Genomic DNA, 21,597 nt, shown 5'->3' with positions numbered 1-21,597 from the left:
TGAGAACAGCTCTGGCAGAATAGATTCATATTAACAATGTGGCATGTGCAAACTATATGCACCCGCTAAGTTGGTGGGGGGGGGGGGGGGAATGGAAAAGATCCCTTTTCAGCCATGTTTGCCAGTCTGTGAAATCCAGGGTTGCCAAAAGCCATAACTGCTGAATAATTTGACCAGTGATTCTGTTTTTTGAAACCATCTTCTGTGAAAATGCACTCAAAAGTTAAGTTGCAAAGAGGTGTGTAGTTTGTTTGGAATGTCTGTTTATTGTAAAAGAAGCTCAAGACGGTCACAGGTTCTCTGATGGGTTCAGTTTGGAAAACGTCACTTCCGGCCGTTTCGTTCTTAAGCTGGACCTGCGTGTTAAAGCTCGCCCATTTTTCTGCTGTTGCGGAACTAAAAATTGAGGATCTAAACATAGAATATTACAGACCAAATTTACTTTAATTATGGTGTTTACTTTGTTACCAAAAAAGTCCTCATTCCACTTCAAGGGGGGGGGGGGGTTCAATATGCTGTAAATTTGATAACATATAACTTTTTTACTAAGCTGAGAAGTAGTATCTTTAGAATGATCTTGAGAGTAAATTGTTTTTGCGACGTTTAGACCCCTTTTCGAGAAATCAGAGAATTATCAGATGTTTTTAAAAAAAAATTCAACAAATTGCTTTTTTCAAAATTTGTGAAAAGAAATTACTTACAAATCCTTGACTATTTTCATAAATTAGAAGAAAATTTTCTCAGAAAACAAAAATTTACAAAAATTTACTTTATATAGAATTTTTTAATAGCATGAAGCAAAATTTGGTAGACTAGCAGGAATTCCAAATGGACTAAACTTTTTTCAGTTTTGTACTGGTGTTAAGAAACTTTAGCTGCTTTGGCAAAAAAGAGTATTTCGAAATTTTTTACTCATTACTGTTTTTCTGAAAGTATATAATAAAACTGATTTTTCAACTGTTTTATTATTCGTTCGCTACCTGGATCTTGCTAGATGTGTTCATTATGAGAAGATTTGAGATTCGAATACCATGATTTGAATAATCTTGGAAAAAAATTGAAATTCAGTTTAGTACCAAAATTTGAGAGTAAGAAAAATATTGAAAACTTATTAATATTGAAAGACAAACAATTCTTGTAAGTATCGCAGTTTCCACTTTTCCAATATTCTCCAATGTAAATGCACTTGGTTTTTATTATGTGGAAGTCTAACGTGAACTGAAACGTTGATTTTTTTCTTATGCTTTTACAGAAACATTTAACAATTACAAAGTGACTAGAATTAAACAAAAAAATTTTCAAGGCTTCCGTTTTGCGGTTTTGATTCTTGTTTATTCTGTTTATTTTGTCTAAGTAACATCATGTCAGAGACTTTCATGTAAACTAATCTTGGAACTGATGATTCAATTTATATCATTTTAATACATGCATATTTATATACGAAATAGTATTGGTTGAACTAATGAGAAATGCAACATCGGAAAAATATTCAGTGTTTGATGACAACAATGTGCTAACAGAAAAACTATTGGTCTAATAATGCTTCTTTTATGACCGGGGAAAGAATTAAGGCATTCTTTGTGTTTTAAAAAGGGTGGCGGTCAAGCAAGCCGATAGGCAAGCAAGCCGAATTTTGAAAATGAGTTCAAGTAAGCCTAAAAACTTTGGGATACCCGTATTTTAAGTTGCCCCTTGCGGGCCAGTGGGCGCGCTTCGCATGCGTCGCGGCTTCGCCGCGATAACCGGCCCGCGATTTCCGGATTACATCCCACAGCGGATGAGAGGCAAGGCCATGGACAGTGGTCCGCTGAGGCCCGTACACACTAGATGTCTAAAATTTACGTATTTTTGTTTCTTTGGCGCATTGGAATACATTAGGTACTATAATACTACGCGCAGTTTTGATTGTAACGGCTGACAATGTATTTTTTCTGATAGATCACATAACTATTACATAACTTTCGGCTTGGTTTTCTGTCGGCTTACTTTTACTTCGGCTTCCTTTGCATTCGCCTTTAAATAGAACTAATGAAGCACAACACAGATGTCAATTCTGATATTGCAGACACCAGTCGAGACCAGATGGTTATCTTGCAAGATTCTGCCAGAATCTTGCAAAAACTGTCTATCTTGCAAGATCTGACAGAAAAATGGTTATCTTGCAAGATCTGCCAGAAAAATGGTTATCTTGCAAGATCTGCCAGAAAAATGGATATCTTGCAAGATTCTGGCAAGTTCGTTCCGGTCGAGCTCTCCTTTTATTGGCTCCCATTCGTGCAGCTTATTTCATCTTGACCAGAAACTTACTTAAGAATCAGTTGCTTGTTTTTTTAAGAAAAACTTTAAATTTAAATGGATTTTGAATCTGGAAATAAGAATTATCTGAAGAAAACAAATTAAAATCTGCCTTTGAGAACTGTTAACACAAAATAAATTACTATTAAAAACTGATTTTTTTCAACTGTATCAAGATATACAAAACTACACGTCTAGATTACATTTTCTTATGAAAAAATTATGTGATATTATTCTTTACATCTTAAACAACTTCCTTTCATTTAATTCAGCTCCTTGCGCTTAAGTTTTCTTGCCAATGCCCCAAAAAATGTGATTATTCATTGCTTGCCTTTTTTTGAGCTTCGAAAGACTTTAGAAGAGCTTTTGAGCAAATCTCTTGCTGTCAGAATTACTCGCATTAGTCAATTCATCTTGTAGGATCTTGTGCAAAAAAGTAGATATATTAGAGGATTCTGGCAGAGAAATGATTATCTTGTAAGATTCTGGCAGAAAAATTGCTATCTTGCAATATTCTGGCAGAAAAATGGTTATCTTGCAAGTTTCTGGCAGAATGAATGGTTGTCTTGCAAGATTCTGGCAGAATCTGCCAGAATCTTGCAAGATAACCATTCAAATCGACATTTGCTAGACACTTAGTTGCAAATTTTAGTGCAGTTTCCAGTTTGGATTATGTTGTTTTGCTGACCTCCTAATTTGACTGTATTTAGTTTTGAATTGATTTTGCCTAAGAAAGCCGATAAAACTCGGTGATCAAATTGTTGGCTCGCAATTTTGTACTTGAAAAACTGTGTTCTTTAGCAAACGAAAATTTTGTTAATTAAGGTATTGCGTGGACCTCACGTCAATTTTTGCCTCGATTCGATTCCTGAGTTTTCGGTCTATTTTTTTTCAAATTTCCGGTTGTCGTTTTCTCGGTTTTGTACGACAATTTGATTGCGGGCTAAGAATTCAATGTGGGACGTATACCGCTCAGCACCTCAATATGTGCATATGATGTAATTTTACTGCATTTCGTATTGTTTTTAAGTCACTCAAAATTGTAGAGCACACACGACTTACAATTGGCTCAATTGAAAATGAACTCACGTTCACCTCACACTCAAGGCACAAGCAATTAAAAAAAGTTTGAACAGAATTAAATCTAAATTGGGAAAGTAAACATAGGAGAGGTCACAGAAATTACATTATTCTAGGCCATCAAATTAATAACATTAATTTTTCTTGTTCGAATTTTGATCTTTTCTTCGAGTATTATTTAACATCTTGTTTGCATATTTTCTTTGAATTCCTGTGCTGGATTTTTTTTAATTATTCAAAAACGAGGCTCTAAAAGAGAATGACCTTTTTGCTAAAATTGCGTCTAAAGAACTTCAAATTTGTTGAAAAAATAGTTTATCATTGGGAAACGCTTTCTATTTTGAGTGCAATTTTTTTTATCTCAAAAGTTCATTTATTGTGGGCAAATCAGGTCTTCTAATATTGTCTTTGCCACGACTCAGCAAAAAAGTTTTGAAATCCAATATAAAAAAAATGAGAGGAAAAATTTGTTTCTTGTTTTTTAAAAAAAAGGCTTACGTGTTATACATCGACGGTTGTCGTACAAAATGAGTTTGGGGCTGTTCCGGTTGTACGGATAAAACAGTAGAAGACCAATACAAAATTAAAACGGACACTAAAACAGCTACAAGTAAAATAAGAAACAATTTATTGAATAATTTAACTTGATTTAGCGAACTTTGGCGACTATTTTCCATGTTCGATTGGTATTAGGATATTTTGAAAAATATTATCTTATAAAATGGCGCATTTTAAACCGAAAAAATTTAAATAGTTACATTCTTAGTTAAGTTAGCGGTTTTGTTCAAGTATGTAGCATATTTTAATCCAACTGTGATGGAAACAAAACAGATATTAAAGCGCAGATGAGAGAGCGATATTTTTTGATGTAATGACATCACACCATTATTTTGATGATGTAATTGATTGGCGTGAATACAAAACAACAATCAATATTGTTTTGACTAAACCCAATACAAATTGTTCAATAGAATGCGCATTATATTATCTATTTATTGCTTTTTTTAAGTATTAAAGCAATATTAATTAATATATGGCTATACAGCTGTAACAAAAGCAGCATGATGTAATAAGAGCTTTTGTTGCGACGAGGAATTTGTTGCAAAACCTCCAGTAGTATCCCTACAAGAAGCAAACGGGAATTAAAAATAAGCTAAACAACATTCACATACCTTAAACGGTTGCCCAATTTTCTCTAATGTTACCTGGAAATTGCCTTGAAATTCTCTAGAAAGTCAAGGGGAACCACCTTAAATTTAACCTTAAATCACGTTAACTTTCTAAAATATGAGAAAATATTTCCTTATTAGTTAAGATAACAAATAAGATTACTTTAATAGTTTAAGGTAAAAAAATTCTTACAAAATTATTTGAGCCGTTGAGCTCAGGTATATTTTATAAGGTAATTAAATGCTAGAGTTCAGATTGTGCATCCTCATATTCTAAGATTTAATTTAGTTGCGTTAATCTAGAATCAAAATATAAAAAGGGGCGTCAACGTAAACTTATGATTATGCAAAATTTCCCGAAGCTGCTAATCATGCAAGATCAGCAAATCGACTGGTTAAGGAGTGTCGGAGAGCATTTTGGCGCAGTATCCGGTTAGGTAAAAGCGAGAAAAGAAGTGAGCACAAGCCAGGAACAACTTTCTTTTGCAGAAGTCAATTTGCTTTTCGACTATAACAAAATTTTTCACATCATTGTTCTTAAGTGAATCACAGATCAGAAAGAGCATAGAACACAATTTAAAAAAGACTGCAACCAAGAATTCCGCCGTTAATCCCCCAAAACTATTCAAAAAATTAGGCCTCAAAACGGTGAAAAAAAAGCTTGATCACAAAGTGAAAGATTTGATTACATACAATTTTAATGAGCTTCCAAGCACAGCACAAAAGCAACAACAAGTAGCACAACTGAGACATATACCCGGGATACTCGGTGGTTTTATATACAACTTCAAATTCCGTACTCCAAAAAATATCCATTTAAAAGTTACCGTTTTAACGCACCAAGTAGTCAAAACTGTGTATACCCTGCATATATCACTGATTCCCACCATTGAAATATCTTTTCGTCTTGTCGGAAAAATTGTGCTTTTTTCTTCACTTTTTCTAGATTTGGTTGGTCACACAGAGTAAGGTAGGTCTATTTCGCGCGTATAAACAAGTAGCTCTATAGACCTTAAGGCAATAAAAAAAGACCCCGTATTGTGTCGGCCTTGCTACTGATAATATTTGATTGGTCGGATTGAATGTTCCCCAAAACTTAGAAACCTCCAAACCCCAGAAGTAAAAAAAAGTACAAAACACCAATGCACTGGTTAATTAGCAGGATCAAATATATCGCTCCTGCTTTGGTGGCAAAAGGAACGGCAGAAAATTGAAATTAAAACTTCAGCTGAATGAAGTTAAATGAAGTTATTATCTATCACTCGAAAAAAAATGCGCAATTTTTTTTTACTTATTGTAAAAATAGCAAAAAAATCAATTTATTTAATAATAGTATAGTTCATGAAACATTTTTAATCATCACCTAAAACTCATCGTTTCAAGAGAAATGGGGTGCGTTACTACAATATGAAATAAAGTGTGTGCAGTTTCCTGTTTTTATTATTTAATTGGATGTGTTCTCTGTTTTTTGAAACTTTGGCAGCTTGCCACTGCATCAAATCAATTTCATTCATTTTTTTTCGTTTTGTTCATTTCATACCGGGGCTTCACTACTCAATTCCAGTTAGTCCACTTAATGTCTTTTTCAAAAATGCAATTTTTGTTGCACGAAAAAAGAGGCATTATCGGATCGACCACCTTACCTTTAATTTTTGTCTCTTAAATACCTATCAACTTTAAGAGCTAAAGTAAAGCTAGCACGAAAGACTTAACTACAATCTAATCTAGTTGAAAAAGTTTTTGCGTTCGAAAATTTTAATTGGATTTGAGTTTGTTCTTTGTCACTAGACTAAAAGAGTCGTCTTGTTTCTACAGTTTTATAAAACTAATATCCGTAACTTTTCCATCTTGCAAAACCTTGCAAAAACTGACTAGAATTATCCTCATTAGCGAACTTTTCTAAATTTTTGCTCAATTCATTATCATATGTATACCACTGATTCCGACCAGAAACCCCGAAACCCCCAAAACCAAAGCGCCAATGCACTGACCCGTCAGCAGCACTCTATATATCGCTCTTCTGGATGAAATGGAAAATACGGCATCAAATTGCCGCTCAAACTTTAATTAGTGGTATCTTATTTGAACTTCAATCTTGAAGTTCAATTAAATTATTGTTTGGTAAGTCTAATATTCGCGTAGAAATAAGTACTTCTATAGTCCCTAAGGTCAAAAAGTTGGGTCCACCTTAATTTTGAGAATAATATTTCAATTAAATGATTTGAATAGCCCAACAAAGCCCAAAAAACTCGAAACCCGCAAAAATCAGCATCTAAGAGCCGGCCCGTTACCAGCACTCTATATATTGTTCTTCTGGATCAAATGGAAATGGCTGCTTGGGTGGCAGAAAATACGGCATAAAAGTAATGCTCAAACTTCAATTAGTGTTAACTTAATTGCAGTTTAAACTTAATAGGCGAAAATTATTATTTCTTAAATACTGGAATAATTCACGTAATATCTTTTATCAGATAAAAATTGATTGATTGAGGAGAAATGGACTGCATTAATACATAATGGAATATGGTTTGCTCAGTTTCCATTTTCCTATGATATAATCTGATCTCCGAAACCACTTACGCGTCTTCTCTGTTCTTTGGCTTTTTGAAGATTGCAAGTACATCAGATCAATTCAATCGAATATTTATTTTTTGTTCATTTTATACCTCCGACTTCATTATTTCTGACCAGTTGGTTAACTTAACGATTCTAGTATCATTAAAAGGATTCATACATCATTTTGTTTTCTTTACATTGACATTTATAATTTTCATCGGTAAGGCATCACTTATGTTATTTCCGGCTATACTTTTCAATCTTCCAAAACCATCTGGAATCCGATCTTTATTGTAAAGTTGGGCGCGAAATAAAAGCGTAAGGCTAATCTTATGACAAAAAATTAAGACAAAAGAATTGACATACCCTGTAAGCTGTCCTTTATCAGAAAACTTTTAAAAAAACGTTTTGCAATCAAATTCAAAATCCGTACTCCCAAAAACGTATTTATTCCGAAAACTACTCCTTCAGCGCACCAAATAGTGAAAATTGTGTATAATGTGAGTATACCAGTATTTTCGACCACTGAAACATCTTTTTGTTTTGTCGTAACAGTTTAAGTTTTACATTATCCCTCAGTATTTCCTAGATTTGGTTAAGAGATAAGTAGCTCTATAGAATTTAAGGCTATAAAAAGACCCCATCTTGTCTCTGCCTAGCTACAGACGATAATGTTTGATTTCTTGTATTGAAAGGTCTTTCAAAACCCATGAAGCTCGATACCCCAGAAGCCCCAAAAAATACAAAACACAGATGTTCTGGTTCAGCAACAGCACTCTATATATCGCTCCTTTGGATCAAAAAAAATGACTGCTTGGGTGACAAAAAGAACGGCAGAAAATCGAAATTTAAATTTCAACTGAATGAACTTCAACAAAATTTTTATTGCAAGAAAAGCAATACGCAATTTTAAGGTACATGTTACATAAAAAGCAAAAAAAATTATTAAATTTTGTTTTGGCCTATTTGAAATTTTTAATCCAAGAAGGATACTCCAAGAAGGAATCGAAAGGCTATAAAACGTTTTCTAGAAAAGATCTTGTTCTATTAAACAACACAGAAAACTTCGCAAATAGCCCTGTTATATTTGATGATATCGTTGATGATAAAAAATACCAGCAGTAGATGAATTATACTCACAAGGAAGAGAACATGGTTTACTTGCAATAACTGCTGCTCATACAGTGACATATTTTAATCCTAAAGCAATAGATAGTTCATCAATAGCTTATAATACACTAAAAAGTTTTTAATATATCAAAAACTAATTTATTCAGATACAAAAACCATGATTTTGGCATACCAATGCATAGTATGGATAGTATGGGGGATAATTATTATCATATATTAGATTAAAAGAAAAATACTGTTTCTGCCTCTAGAGTAGATGGCAGTGATATTAACAAATGTATAGATATAACTTTGCTTCTCGAACCCGGGTTCGAAAATTTTAGTCCATCTCTAACAGGACCAGTTACTTTTAGAAGAGAAGAGCTAAAGTTTTAATTTAGGTGAATACATAAAATTTAAAGGTATAGAAAGATCATTTGATTTTTGATAAGATAAACAATACACCTATATAATTAAATAAATTATTAATTATTTCTAAAACTGAAAAAGTAATTTTTTTAAATCAAGTTGTATATGTAGACATTGCGTTAAAATGAAAATAAATGAGCCATTTGTATTATCACTATATGTAGATCATCACCTAAAGAACATAGTAAAAGGAATCACCAAGAAGCTAGTTTAAAAAGATAGTTCAACAAAATGGTTTAACAATGGGTATTTTCTTATGGATTGTAGTCTTATCAATAATTTTTTTAATTAATCATTAGGTTTTAAGCATCAGGAATCAAGTATCAAATACGGATTATACCATTTATACTATTTATAACTAGTATTAATTGGTTTATATGAATTTTAAAATAATACTATAATTCGGTTTATAGGATTATATGGACTATGAAAAGAATTATGTGGCTTACAAGTGACTATTCTAGAATATTTTGTATTATACTAGATAGTTTACAAATGAGCATCTTGCCCATTATAACTAGTATTAATTGGATTATATGAATTTTAAAATAATCCTATGATTCGACTCATAGGATTATCTGGACTATGAAAAGTATTATGATTATGTGGCTTACAGGGGATTATTCTAGAATAATCTGCATTATAATGGATAATTTACAATTGAGCATCTTCCACATTATAACTAGTATTAATTGGGTTATATAAATTTTTAAATAATCTTATAATTCGACTTCTAGAATTATATGGACATTGAGAAGATTTATGTGGCTTACAGGGGATTATTCTAGAATGATCTGCATTATATTGAATAAATTATAATTGAGCATCCAGCGCAATTGTAAAGAACCCAGGTCAGATAATTTTAGATTACATTCCTCTACGCCACATAATTCTTTTCACAGTCCACCTAATACTATTTGTCAAATTATAGGATTACTTTAAAAGTCATATAAACCAATTAAGATTATTTATTATCTAAATATAGGGATGCTAGAAATACAACAATTAATTTTATCTTTTATGCAATCTCTACGTATACTATTTGTTTTTTTAAAATTTTCTTTTTTTCAGTTTTACAATTAATTAATAAATTATTCAATTTAATAGGTGTATTTTTTATCTGAATTAAAGCCCTTCTTTTGTTTTAGCTGTATAATCAGAGTTTCATCAATAATATCTGTTATGGATTCTGTACAATTATTATAATTATTAATTACATTATAATACATTTCTGCTAAAAAATGTCTACATACTGATAATCACCAAACTTTGGAGCCTAAAATACATCACACCTAGTTAATAAATCGGGTTATTCAATAATATAATGACCATAATGAATATCGAAATCATTATTTACATCAGTGTTACAAATCTTACGTTTAGTTTTATCTTTATCTTTAATTTTATCAAGATTTTTTGCATCAGATTTAGTTTAACTGCCTTGCATAACTGGGTGAATAATCGTCCCAAAATTCATCTTTATAGTGATAGTCAATATATAAAATGGATGTGCAATAAATACACCCAATTTTTAATACTGGGTGGTCATTAGCATAATGGTCATTTAAAACACGCTCTTTAGAACAACAGTATTCAACAATAATATCAACATTTCTTTCTAAACATCTGAACAATTTGAAGCAATGCAAATTGATAGACCATGTAACTCAGCCATAACAAGTCTCAGCTCACTGTAGTTATCAGCAAATAACCATATCTCACTGTGTTCAGCACCATAACCATATTTTAAATTTTTACGACTAGTCAATTTAACCTTAAATTTTTCAACATTACTTAAATCAATACCACCATTACAATTTTATTTCATTTGGTTTATCAGCAAAATAATTGTAATAGATATCATATACTATTGCTACCCCACCTCCAAAACCTATACGTGTATATTTTGCACTACTTTTCTCTCTAAGAACAAATTTCACATTAGTATATAGTCTCCAAAAATCAAAAGATCTTTCTATATCTTTAGATTCTATATATTCGTCAACTTCAAAACATTTGATCTTCTTTTTTAAAAGTAACTGTTTCTATCAATTTTTCTAGAAGAGATGGACCAAAACATTCGAACTCGGGTTCGGTAAATTCAATTATATCTATACATTCATCAATATCATTATCATCTACTGTAGAGTCAGAATCAATATTTTGATTTTTATCTAATTTAGGATAATAATTATTCTTCATATTATACATTGATATACGAAATTCATAATGTTTGTATCTGGATAAATTAGCTTCTGATATGCTAAAAGTTTCCTCTACTCTCTCACTGAATGGATTAACACTTTTTAATGTAATATAAGAATTTGATGAACTATCTTTTGCTTTAGGATTAAGATCTGTTACTGTATGAGCAGCAGTTATTGCAATTAAACCATGCTGTCTTCCTTTTGAGTATAATAGATCTACTGCCAGTTTTCTATTATCTGCACCCATATCATCAATTTTAAAAAAGCCATTAGCAAAGTTTTCCATATTGTTTAATAGAACAAGATCTTTACAAGAATATGTTGTATGTCTTTTCATTCCTTTTTGTTGCAGCAGAAGACGTTTTCATTATCACATAGTTTAACATGGTCTATAATGATTGTCGTTTTACATGTGTTGGATAATCCGAATATAACGAAGCCATGTCTATACATTTCATATTGTTCTACTTGGGGAGATTTATATCCTTTAAGGCTTTTCCCTAAATCTTATTATGGATCAAATGTATAGTATACTTTAGAGAAAATAATTATCACATCAACAATTACCGTTACTATCCACCTCAATTTAATATGGTAAATTAAAAAAAAATTTTAGTTGTAACTATAGCTATTTTTAGATATAGCCTGAGCTTCATTTTTTTACTTATTTGTTTAGAGACAAATTTATAGATTTAGTCTTTTCTTTATCTATAGATTTAGTTATAGATATAGTCCAATTTTTCTCTATACTTATAATAATAGAAATAGTTAGAGACACATTTAAACCTTCATCTAGGGATATAGTTATAGATATAGTTTAATCTTAATCTAGAGATATACTTATAGATATAGTCTAATCTTTATCTCTAGATATAGATATAGATGTAGTCTAATTACTTATAGATATAGTCTAATCTTTATCGACAGATATAGTTATAGATATAGTCTAATCTTTATCTAAAGATAAAGTTGTAGAAATATTTATAGAAGTAGACTAAGTTTTTATCTATATATATAGTTATAGATATAGTCTAATCATTAATTATAACAAGAGAATAAACTTCATTTAAAGAAAAAGAATAATCTTTGTCTGTAAACTGATGATAGAGAATAATCTTTATATATAGATATAACCAAATTTCTATAAAATGTTATAGTCTGATGTCTGTTTGTAGATATAGACTAATTTTTGTAGATATAGCCTAATCTATATCTGAAGATGAAGATATTGATATTTATTTGTTGATACAGTCTTATCTATATTTATGGATAGAGCTTTTACTTATAGATATAGATCAATAGTTTTTTATAGATATAGATATTTATTTTATCTATAGATATAGTCTACTTTTCATTTATAGGATATAGTCTAATAGTTTTTAAAGATATAGATCAATGTTGTGTTTATAGATATTATCAATCTTAATTTTAGATACAGTCGATTTTTTACTTATAGATATAGATCATTCTTATTTTTAGATAAAATCTAATCTTTTGTTTAGATATAGTCTAATCCTTATTTATAGATATAGATCGATATGTATTTTCTAGATATAGTCTAATCTTTGTAATAGCTATTATAGTTCTTTTATCCAAATGAACTCTATTATCATATTTCTCAGCATATTCTTTCAATTGATCTTTGGTGTGTGTCTGTATCTATATCTATGTAAATAAGCACAAAATCTACACTTAGTTTTCCTATATCATAAAACACTAATAGGTTGATTTACTTTAGACATTGCACAGGTTAAGTATTGAATAAGATCATTATAATGTTTTAATAATCATTAACAAAATTCCTATCATTTAATTTTTGTTCATACACATAGCAGTTAAAATTACTATCCAAAATCTTAAGGTTTATCACAACACTGCCTTCACGGTTGATCTATACCGATATTAAACTTCATTTTGATAAGGTAATAAACCATTTATTTTATACACCTCAGCAATTTCTTTGAATCTATGTTTAGTATGCTCAAATCTATATCTATATAGATGAACACATAATCTACATCTGAAAATTTTAAATCTATAGTATGAAATATCTTTCACTATTTTACACATTTTACATGATAGATATTGGTGTGGATCACTGTAATAGTTACTCATATGATATAGTTTATCTTTATTTAGTTTGTCTTTTAATATTTTTATCTATAGATATAGTTATAGATATAGGCTAATCTTTATCTATAACAAGAGAATAAGCTTTATATATAGAAAAAGAATAATCTTTATCTGTAAAATATGGATAGAAAATAATCTTTATTTATAGATATAACCTAATTTTTATATAAAGTTACGTCCTAACCCTACTTGTAGATATAGACTAATCTTTATTTATAGATATAGCCTAATCTATATCTGAATATAAGGATATTGTTATTTATTTGCAGATACAGTCTAATCTTTAATTATCTTTAGATTCTAACTTTTACTTATAGATATAGCTCAACAATTATTTGTAGATATGGATATATGTCTTATCTATAGGTAAAGTTCACTCTTCATTTATAGGATTTAGTCTAGTATTTTTTAAAGATATAGATCAATATTGTATTTATAGATACAGATCAATCTTAATTTTAGATACAGTGTATTGTTTACTTTTACATATAGATCATGTTTTTAGATATAATATAATCTTTTTTTAGATATAGTCTAATCCTTATTTGTAGATATAGATCAATCTGTATTTTCTAGATATAGTCTAATCTTTATAATAGCTATTATACTTCATTTATCCAAACGAACTCTAATATCATATTTCTCAGCATATTCTTTGAATTGATCTTTGTTGTGTCTGTATCTATATCTATGTAAATAAGCACAAAATCTACACTTAGTTTTCTTAAATCATAAAACACTAATAGGTTGATTTACTTTAGACATTGCACAGGTTAAGTATTGAATAAGATCATTATAATGTTTTAATAATGATTAACAAAATTCCTATCTTTTAAACTTAGCGGTTAAAATACACATAGCGGTTAAAATTACTATCCAAAATTTTAACATTTATCACAACATTGCCTTCATGGTTGATCTATACCGATATTACACTTCATTTTGATAAGGTAATAATCAATTTATTTTATACATCTCAGCATTTTTTTTGAATGAATCTATGTTTAGTATGCTCAAATCTGTATCTGTGGAGATGAACACATAATCTACAACTGAATTTTTTAAATCTATAGAAAAAGAAAATGTTTTTTTTACACATTTTACTTGTTGGATATTGGTGTGGATGACTATGACAATTACTCATATGATTAAGTTCATCTCTAATTGTTATGGTTTCCATACATATAAAGCAAGCTAAAGGTTTACTTTGACACTCGTCAAAACTCTAACGCCAGCCTTGATCTCTAGATTTGTCGCATTTTGTATTATTCATTTTTAGATATGGAAAATTGTAAAATATTATTTCAAAATTTGACATAAAACAAGGGTGATCAATATACTGGAAAAAACAATTAAAATTACCTGTGGATATTGCTCTGAGTCATTCTTTTCTAATAATGCAAACAGACATTATAATTCATTTAGGCATAAAAAGAACTATAAGCTAACTATTAGAAACCATAGCTTTGATCTTAATAAGGAGAAGGGTTTAAGTCATAGTAATAACTATATTGAACGAAAGATAGATCAGCAGTTTCTTGATCTTGGGGATTAGGCTATTGTGATAGTTGTTGTATTTATTTAAATGATGATAATGGTTACAATAGACATGTAGAAAGAATAAAACCTAAGATTAATGTAAGTGTAACTAAAGAAGAACTAATAAAGTGTGGTGATCGGTATGAATGTAAGTTTACTCCATAGTGTAGCGACCCAATTTAAGACAAAGATGTATTAGGATACTGTTAATGGTATAACTAAAGATAAAAAATATGAATAAAGATATTTGAGATTTAACTGAAGATGATACCATAGATAAAGAAAATAATATAACTAAAGACCCTAATATAGCTAAAGATAATAAAATAACTGAAGATGGTGAGACATGGTCACAGCCCTAATTAACTAAGAATGGTGAAACATGGTCGAGGACTCATGAACATAAAAATACAGGTTATGGTAAGATATGTAATACTTAATTTAAAAAAATAAAAAATCATTACAAGTCTACACGACATGAAGAAAATGATAAATATAAGAGTAGAGCAGATAAAAAGTGGAGATCAAATTTTAATGAATTAAGAATAGATCATATTATGAGACGCAATCAAATAAGAGTATGTAGTATGAAGATCTTAAGTTCTTAGAAGCATTGGAAGCAATATATAATATTCATCCGCATCTTAAGTTTAACACCTTTGATGTAGTACAATACAAAAATCTTTTGATGAAAAACTAGAAGAACATGAATTCACATTTAGACTAATGTCTAGACAAGATAATAGTCCATATGAATTGGAGTTGTTGAACGGGTGATTGGAAACTGGAATGGAAGAACAAGCGATGAATCAGTCTGGTTGGACTATGCATAGGTTTGATAAAAGGACTATGTACATACACAGGTTTTACCCTACTGGTGGTTCTTATGGAGAACTCCCATTTATATGTAATTTAAAAAAAAATCTTAAAGAATAATGATGAAGAGGGTTGACTATGGTGTTTGATCGCTAATCTTCACTACGCAAAGCATAAACCTGAAAAAGATGGTAATTTTAAAAAACCTGAAAGTATTGATGAAATAAAATTACCTAAGGTGATACCCCTTATGGATTAAATCACTCTAAGGAAATACGAGAATGAAATAAAGATAAAGTATTATTTAATAAGCTCAATCGAAAAGTAAACAAGACTATTAATGCTGTATTAGTCAATCATAATAATCCGAAAGGATGTAATGTAATTCGCTTTGATAAGCATTACTTCCTATGTAAACATGTATCATTCTTATCAAGAAAATCATTCAAACATGAGTGTTATAAACGTCTAAAATTTTATCTATCATTTCAAGCTGATGATGCATTAAATAATCATTTGAAATTGTTTTCTGGTGGTGGAACTCATATGGGAAGAAGAACATGTCATAAAGGTAAATATCTAAAGTTTGACGAATATCATTACAAAAACAGAGTACATTTCAATGTGGTATATGACTTTGAATATAAATTAGTAAATAATAGACATATTCCTATTGCATGTGGATTTTATATTAAGTGATTATCCTAAAATATTAAAAAATAAATATGAATAATTTTGTGGTGAAGACATAATTAAATGTTTTGTGGGAAGAGTTGACGATTAAAATAAACAAAAAAATTTTTAAAATAGACATACCACTTAAAGAAGAGGCTGCTGCTCCACTTACTACTGTGTGTTACTATTGTAAAGAAGAACAAGGCGATGACTGTGTAAGAGATCACGATCACGTAAATGGTGTTTTTAGACTGCTCACAATAAGGTTAAGCTCACAATAAGTGTAACCTCCATGCTCAGAAAAAATTTTTACCAATGTATTCATATAGTTCAACTAATTTTGCTAATCACCTATATATCCGAACTGGCAGGGAAGATTAGACTTAAAGTGTTAGCTAAAACTGATGAAATTTATATTAATATTGATACGGATTATATTAGAGCATTGGATATGTTTAGGTTCTCCTATTCACTTAGCTTATATGCTATAAGTAAAACATTGAATGATGAAGAAAAAATAAATAAATATGATTTGGAGAGACGCCAAGATATTTTTCCAGTTGACTTGTTACATTGTCTCGACCAATTTATTGAGACTCAATTACCACCCAAAGATGCAATTTTTTCTAAGATAAAAACAAATTGGTAATACAGATGAACAGAATGAGCAAGCAGAGAGGTGTTGGAAAGAGGGTGGTTGCAACGCAATAGAAGACTATATGATGTTATATATTAAAACAGATCCGCTTCTAGCAGTAAATTTATTTGAGAGATTTTTAATTCGATGTTCAGAATTTTTTGAAATAGATCCATGCTATACATTTTCTAGTCTTGATTTAAATTGAATATGCGGTTTCAAGTTTACTCATGTTAAACTTAAATATTACAAAGAGGAAAAATTTAATATTTATGATAAAATACCAAAAAAGTATAAGAGGTGGGTTAGCTTTAACTAGGTCATTGTCATGTAAATTGTAAATTAAAACAGTATGTTCAGATTATACAAATAAACAAAACTATTTAAAATGTTTAGACTTCAAATCATTTTTGTTCTTCTGCTCTGGTACAATCTTTAACTACTGTTGAGATTAGTGTATGTCATGATAAAAATAATACTCGATTTAGCTCTAGCAAAAACAGTATCATAGGTTTTATATATATATATATATATATATATATATACTGTAGATATTAAAAATAATAAATATCTAGAACAAACGACGAAGAAGTATCCACTCTTTCGTGAAACAACACAAAGTAGTTTTGAGCAGTTTACAGACTATCAAAATGATAAACAAAAAATATATAAAACCAATTGAAAAGTTGATGTTTAGAGAATTTTAGAGAAGAAGAACATGTGATTGATTGTGAGATGTTCCATTAGTACTTTGATCATGAAATAAAGTAAGAGAAGTCACAAATCAAAATGAATTGCAATATGAAAAAAATGAGTGGTTAAGACCCTATATAGAGTTTAATAGACAGATAAGGAAAAAAGCTAAAGCTAGAGGAGATAATTTTGGTGATGTTTTCTTTAAACTAATGAAGAATGCATTTATGGTAAGACTAGTGAAAATGTGTATAACTGACACGATTTGGAGAAGGCTAATGATGTAGATATTTATATTAAATTGAAAAGAAACAAAAACTTCAAGTATGCTATTGAGTTTGATGATGACCTTCCGGCTGTAAATATAATTAGAGCTAATGTTAGGTTGGATAAATTTAGTTTTATAGGTTTTGCTATATTAGAGAGAGCTAAGCTATTTATCTATAAAACTATATTTGATTCGTTTGAGAAAGAGTTAGACTGTAGTTATCACTCTACTGATACTGATAGTATATTCATAAAAACAAAATCACCTGATGGGAGTACTTTTAATAATGAGATGGATAAAATGAAAGACATATTGATTAACACTGAGCGAGGTAAAATGAAAGATGAGATACCTAACGATAGTATTATAGAAGCCTGTTTCATTAGAGCTAAAGCACATTTTTACACTACTGTTAAACGTGGGGAAGAGAAAAAATTAAAAACGAATAAATAAGTTTACTAATAAAATATAAATTACTATTGAAGATTATAAAAACTCTATAAAATAATGAAAGTAAACATGTAACCAATTATACTATTGATAGTAGGAAACACCATATAGAAATAAAAGAACAATAAAAAAAACGGCATAGTCCCATTTGATGATAAAGGTATGAGAGGTAGTGATAGCTCATACCGGTTCTGTAGCAATTAATTTAGATTGTATTTCTGCTCTTGTTTATAAAATTAAAAGAAATTATGTAATCATTAAGTTAAGCTGGTACTTTTGTTTCATTTTTTTTTCGAAAATTGCTTTTACTTATTTTTTACACGGTCTCACTGTTTGTACTATTATTTGGGATACGTCCACTGGCAGTAGTGGGGATAGAGCCCGAACTATCCGATTGAAAAGGGATAATTACCAGATTAACTCGCTATTAGTGGATTGCACTAAGACAAGAAATGCTAGTGTTGAAAAAAGTTTGAAGGGAAAATGGAGTGCTATACTAGTGGATTTGTTTATATGAGGAGAAATAGAGTAATAGGTGTAAGGCTGGCGCTCGCGAGTCCATGTTGCAGAAGCAGCCATACACCTAATAATTACTGAAGTTGGTTATTTGATTATTGGTTTTCTCCACCATGTAAAATACCAAAGCCAGTTTTTTCCCAGTTTTTTTCAGATCATTTTCTAAAATCTAACCAAGGTTTACACCTTTTTTAATCAAGCATTCTGACCGAGATGTATCATTGCTTGAACTGAGAAAATTTGTTGCGTTGGCGAAGTACTTAGTCGTTCAATATTAACAAAGATTCATTGCAGCCTTCCTTATGTCCTGAATTTTGGTCGATTTTTGTCGCAGTGGTTAGTTGAGAAAGAAAGTTGTGCTTGCATTTTGTATTTTTAAATTAATTTTAGAAAAAGGCAAGCAAGTGAAATTTTTTTGAATGTTGATAATCATAAATATGAGCGAGATGCGCCGAAAGCTCATTTGATTTGTTTTAAGTTTCTTTCAACAAAATTTTAAATTTTTCCATGTATACTTAATTTTTTGTATATCCATAGATTTTCTATCACGTCGGTACTAATTAATTTTTTCTCACACGAACACTGTGCAGAACTTTCTCCAAAAGGCACAGTTTTTTAAGCTTCAGAGGTACGTTGGAACATTCTGTACTACGCAAAAACTCACGTGAGCCGCGGCCGTTTCGTTTAACATGAAAATTCTGTTCCCCCTCTAATTGTTACCAATCAATTTCCGCAAAAGGGGGAACAAATTGATCTTTCGGCAATCCTAACCCTGTGATTTAAATTGCCAAAAGGTAATTTACATCTAGTGAGCTGATGGAAAAGATCTAAATGTTGAAAAAAGAAGGAAAAGATTAAATTCAACTTCAAAGGATACGTCGAAAACTTTTTATTAGCTTTCTTAAGACAATATCATTTTACAGTGACAAGTTACAATTGATAAAATTGGTAAATAATTTAAACATTTCAGAAATATTGTGAAACTTGAAATTTTAAAAGTTTATATTTATTTAGACACGTACGCTTTGTAAACTATTCCTATAGCACTCAGCTTCATAAATTTCAGCTTCATAAATTATTATATGGAATAACTTTTGTTATTTCTTTGCGATCGGCTATAGCAGAGCTATTTTATCAAAGAACATGTTTAATTATAATGTTCCTATGGATCAATATATAATGATCTTTTTGCTTAGTGAACGCAAGGAAATAGCTATATAATGATTAAATAAAACTTTGTTTTTGAAGCAAATTGGTCAAATATTATTGCGATTATTTGAAGGAATATAACGCAGCTAAAATAATAATTCAAATAGCAATTACTTATAAGCAATTGACTGTACTATTTACAGAAATCATTATCATTTATTATCATCGTCAATGAGGAAAATTAGCACCAAGTTTTCCTTGAAGATATTTACAATTAAAAAAGGAAAATTCCAAACAACCAAAAGGAGATAAAAAAGATCAATGTTCAATCGATGAGTCTTTTTTCACCGATATTCGGGCTCGGCCTAACATTTTCGTGAACCCAAAAGCTCTCTGAGAGGCCGAATTTTTGTTCATTTCGTCCCAATTCGCAAACTTGTAGTTTGATAATTGCAGACGACAAAAAACGAAGACTGAATAATTCAGTCGACGCTGATATGTTGATATTTCGGTTGCGTAATGTACTTTGCTGGGTCTTACGTAACTTCCCGATCCAACTGAACGTTGTCGTGTGATTGGTCACGAAGCGCGCACGAGCAAATAGTTGTGACGCAACCATTGAAAGTAAAGGTGACGTAATGTGTTACGTCATTTTGAAAAGAAAATCGACCAATTAGACCGAATGTTGCGGTTCATTAGCCGAGAGAGATGAGAGAAAGCAAAATAACCACAAAACCGCCACCATTTTTAAGACCTCAAAGATTGACGTCTATAGTAAGAGGGAAAAAAATTCTTGATTTTGTTTTATATATCTTAAAAAATTGTTTTTTTTTCCCATGGCAAAGTACTGTAAATAACACAAAGTGAGTGAACGATAAAACAAGGCAAGTCGTTAAGGTTTCGGACAGTAATAGGCATGTGATCAAAAAGCAGTAATAATTGACAATCGTGCTTTGTTATAATCGTTTGTCCTTCAAAAATCTTTTCATTTCGTTCGTTTTTTAAAGTTCGAGCAAATCTTTTTACATATTTTTTCTTAATGTTTTTTATTACTCCCGGCTTTGTTGGACATCGTTTTGGAATCCTTTTGAATCGGCTGGTTGCTGGCGCTGAAAAGCACCCCAGTCAATGCTTTTAATTCTCGGTCAAGTCAATGTCTGTTTCCTCGGATGTTCGCCCCATTTGTTCTCAGGCACCGGGTGGTTGTAGATTCCATTACTCCGCCGGCCAGTTCTAAAGGCCGATTTCCAGCGTTGGTCACTGAAACACAAAGTCAAGAATTACACCTGTCTGAATTTTGGTCTTTAAAAGAATTCATATGATTGTTTAAAATTAGGTTATATCGACTCTAAAGATTCTAAATTCGTTCCTGGAGTCCTCGCTTTCCCATTATAGCCCCGATCCTATTGGGCATACAACGAATTCCTCCCCCCCCCCCCCCATTACCATAAGTATATTATCTGGTCACCATTATTTCGTTCACGGGGTTATAATGGGAAATACTACTTTTCCACCCCTCTACCAACCGGGGAGTGCGGGTTTGGGGTGGCTAAAGTCGAAAGAACCCTTAATCGTTTTTACAGCGTGTAAATCAAAAATTCAACTTTTGGACTCACCTTGTTATGGTTCTTAATTTAATAATGTTTTAACGTAGACTCAAATGAACTATGTTAAGTTTGCTTAAATGGCTATTGTTTTGGGACCAATTTGCCACACTATTACCACAAACAAATGTGCAACAAGGCAAAGTGTACTGAAAGGTATTTAATGGATGTGGGTCTGGCCATATTCTGAAGTTGCAAACAATGACTTCAAAAGGTCAACAAGTTGTGTTTTGTTCAATTGTTTTTGTTTATTTGATAATGAGTCAGTAGT

The 21,597-nt window shown here is 30.6% G+C and overlaps 1 protein-coding gene across 1 annotated transcript in view; it reads right to left on the bottom strand.

Annotated features, from left to right (window-relative positions):
- Positions 1–4,548: 4,548 nt before the first annotated feature.
- Positions 4,549–21,597, bottom strand: part of LOC142344358 (NACHT domain- and WD repeat-containing protein 1-like) — a 309,470-nt gene continuing 292,421 nt past the window's right edge. Inside the window, exon 10 of the mRNA XM_075395946.1 lies at positions 4,549–4,591. Within this exon, the coding sequence (XP_075252061.1) occupies positions 4,549–4,591 (43 nt within the window). The remainder of the gene's footprint in view (positions 4,592–21,597) is intronic.

This window comes from Convolutriloba macropyga, chromosome 8 (assembly GCF_964194025.1).
Source record: "Convolutriloba macropyga chromosome 8, txConMacr16.3, whole genome shotgun sequence".
Classification (NCBI taxonomy): Eukaryota; Metazoa; Xenacoelomorpha; order Acoela; family Convolutidae; genus Convolutriloba; species Convolutriloba macropyga.
Note: the sequence above shows the minus strand (reverse complement) of the source record. Positions and strands in the feature narration are given on the sequence as shown.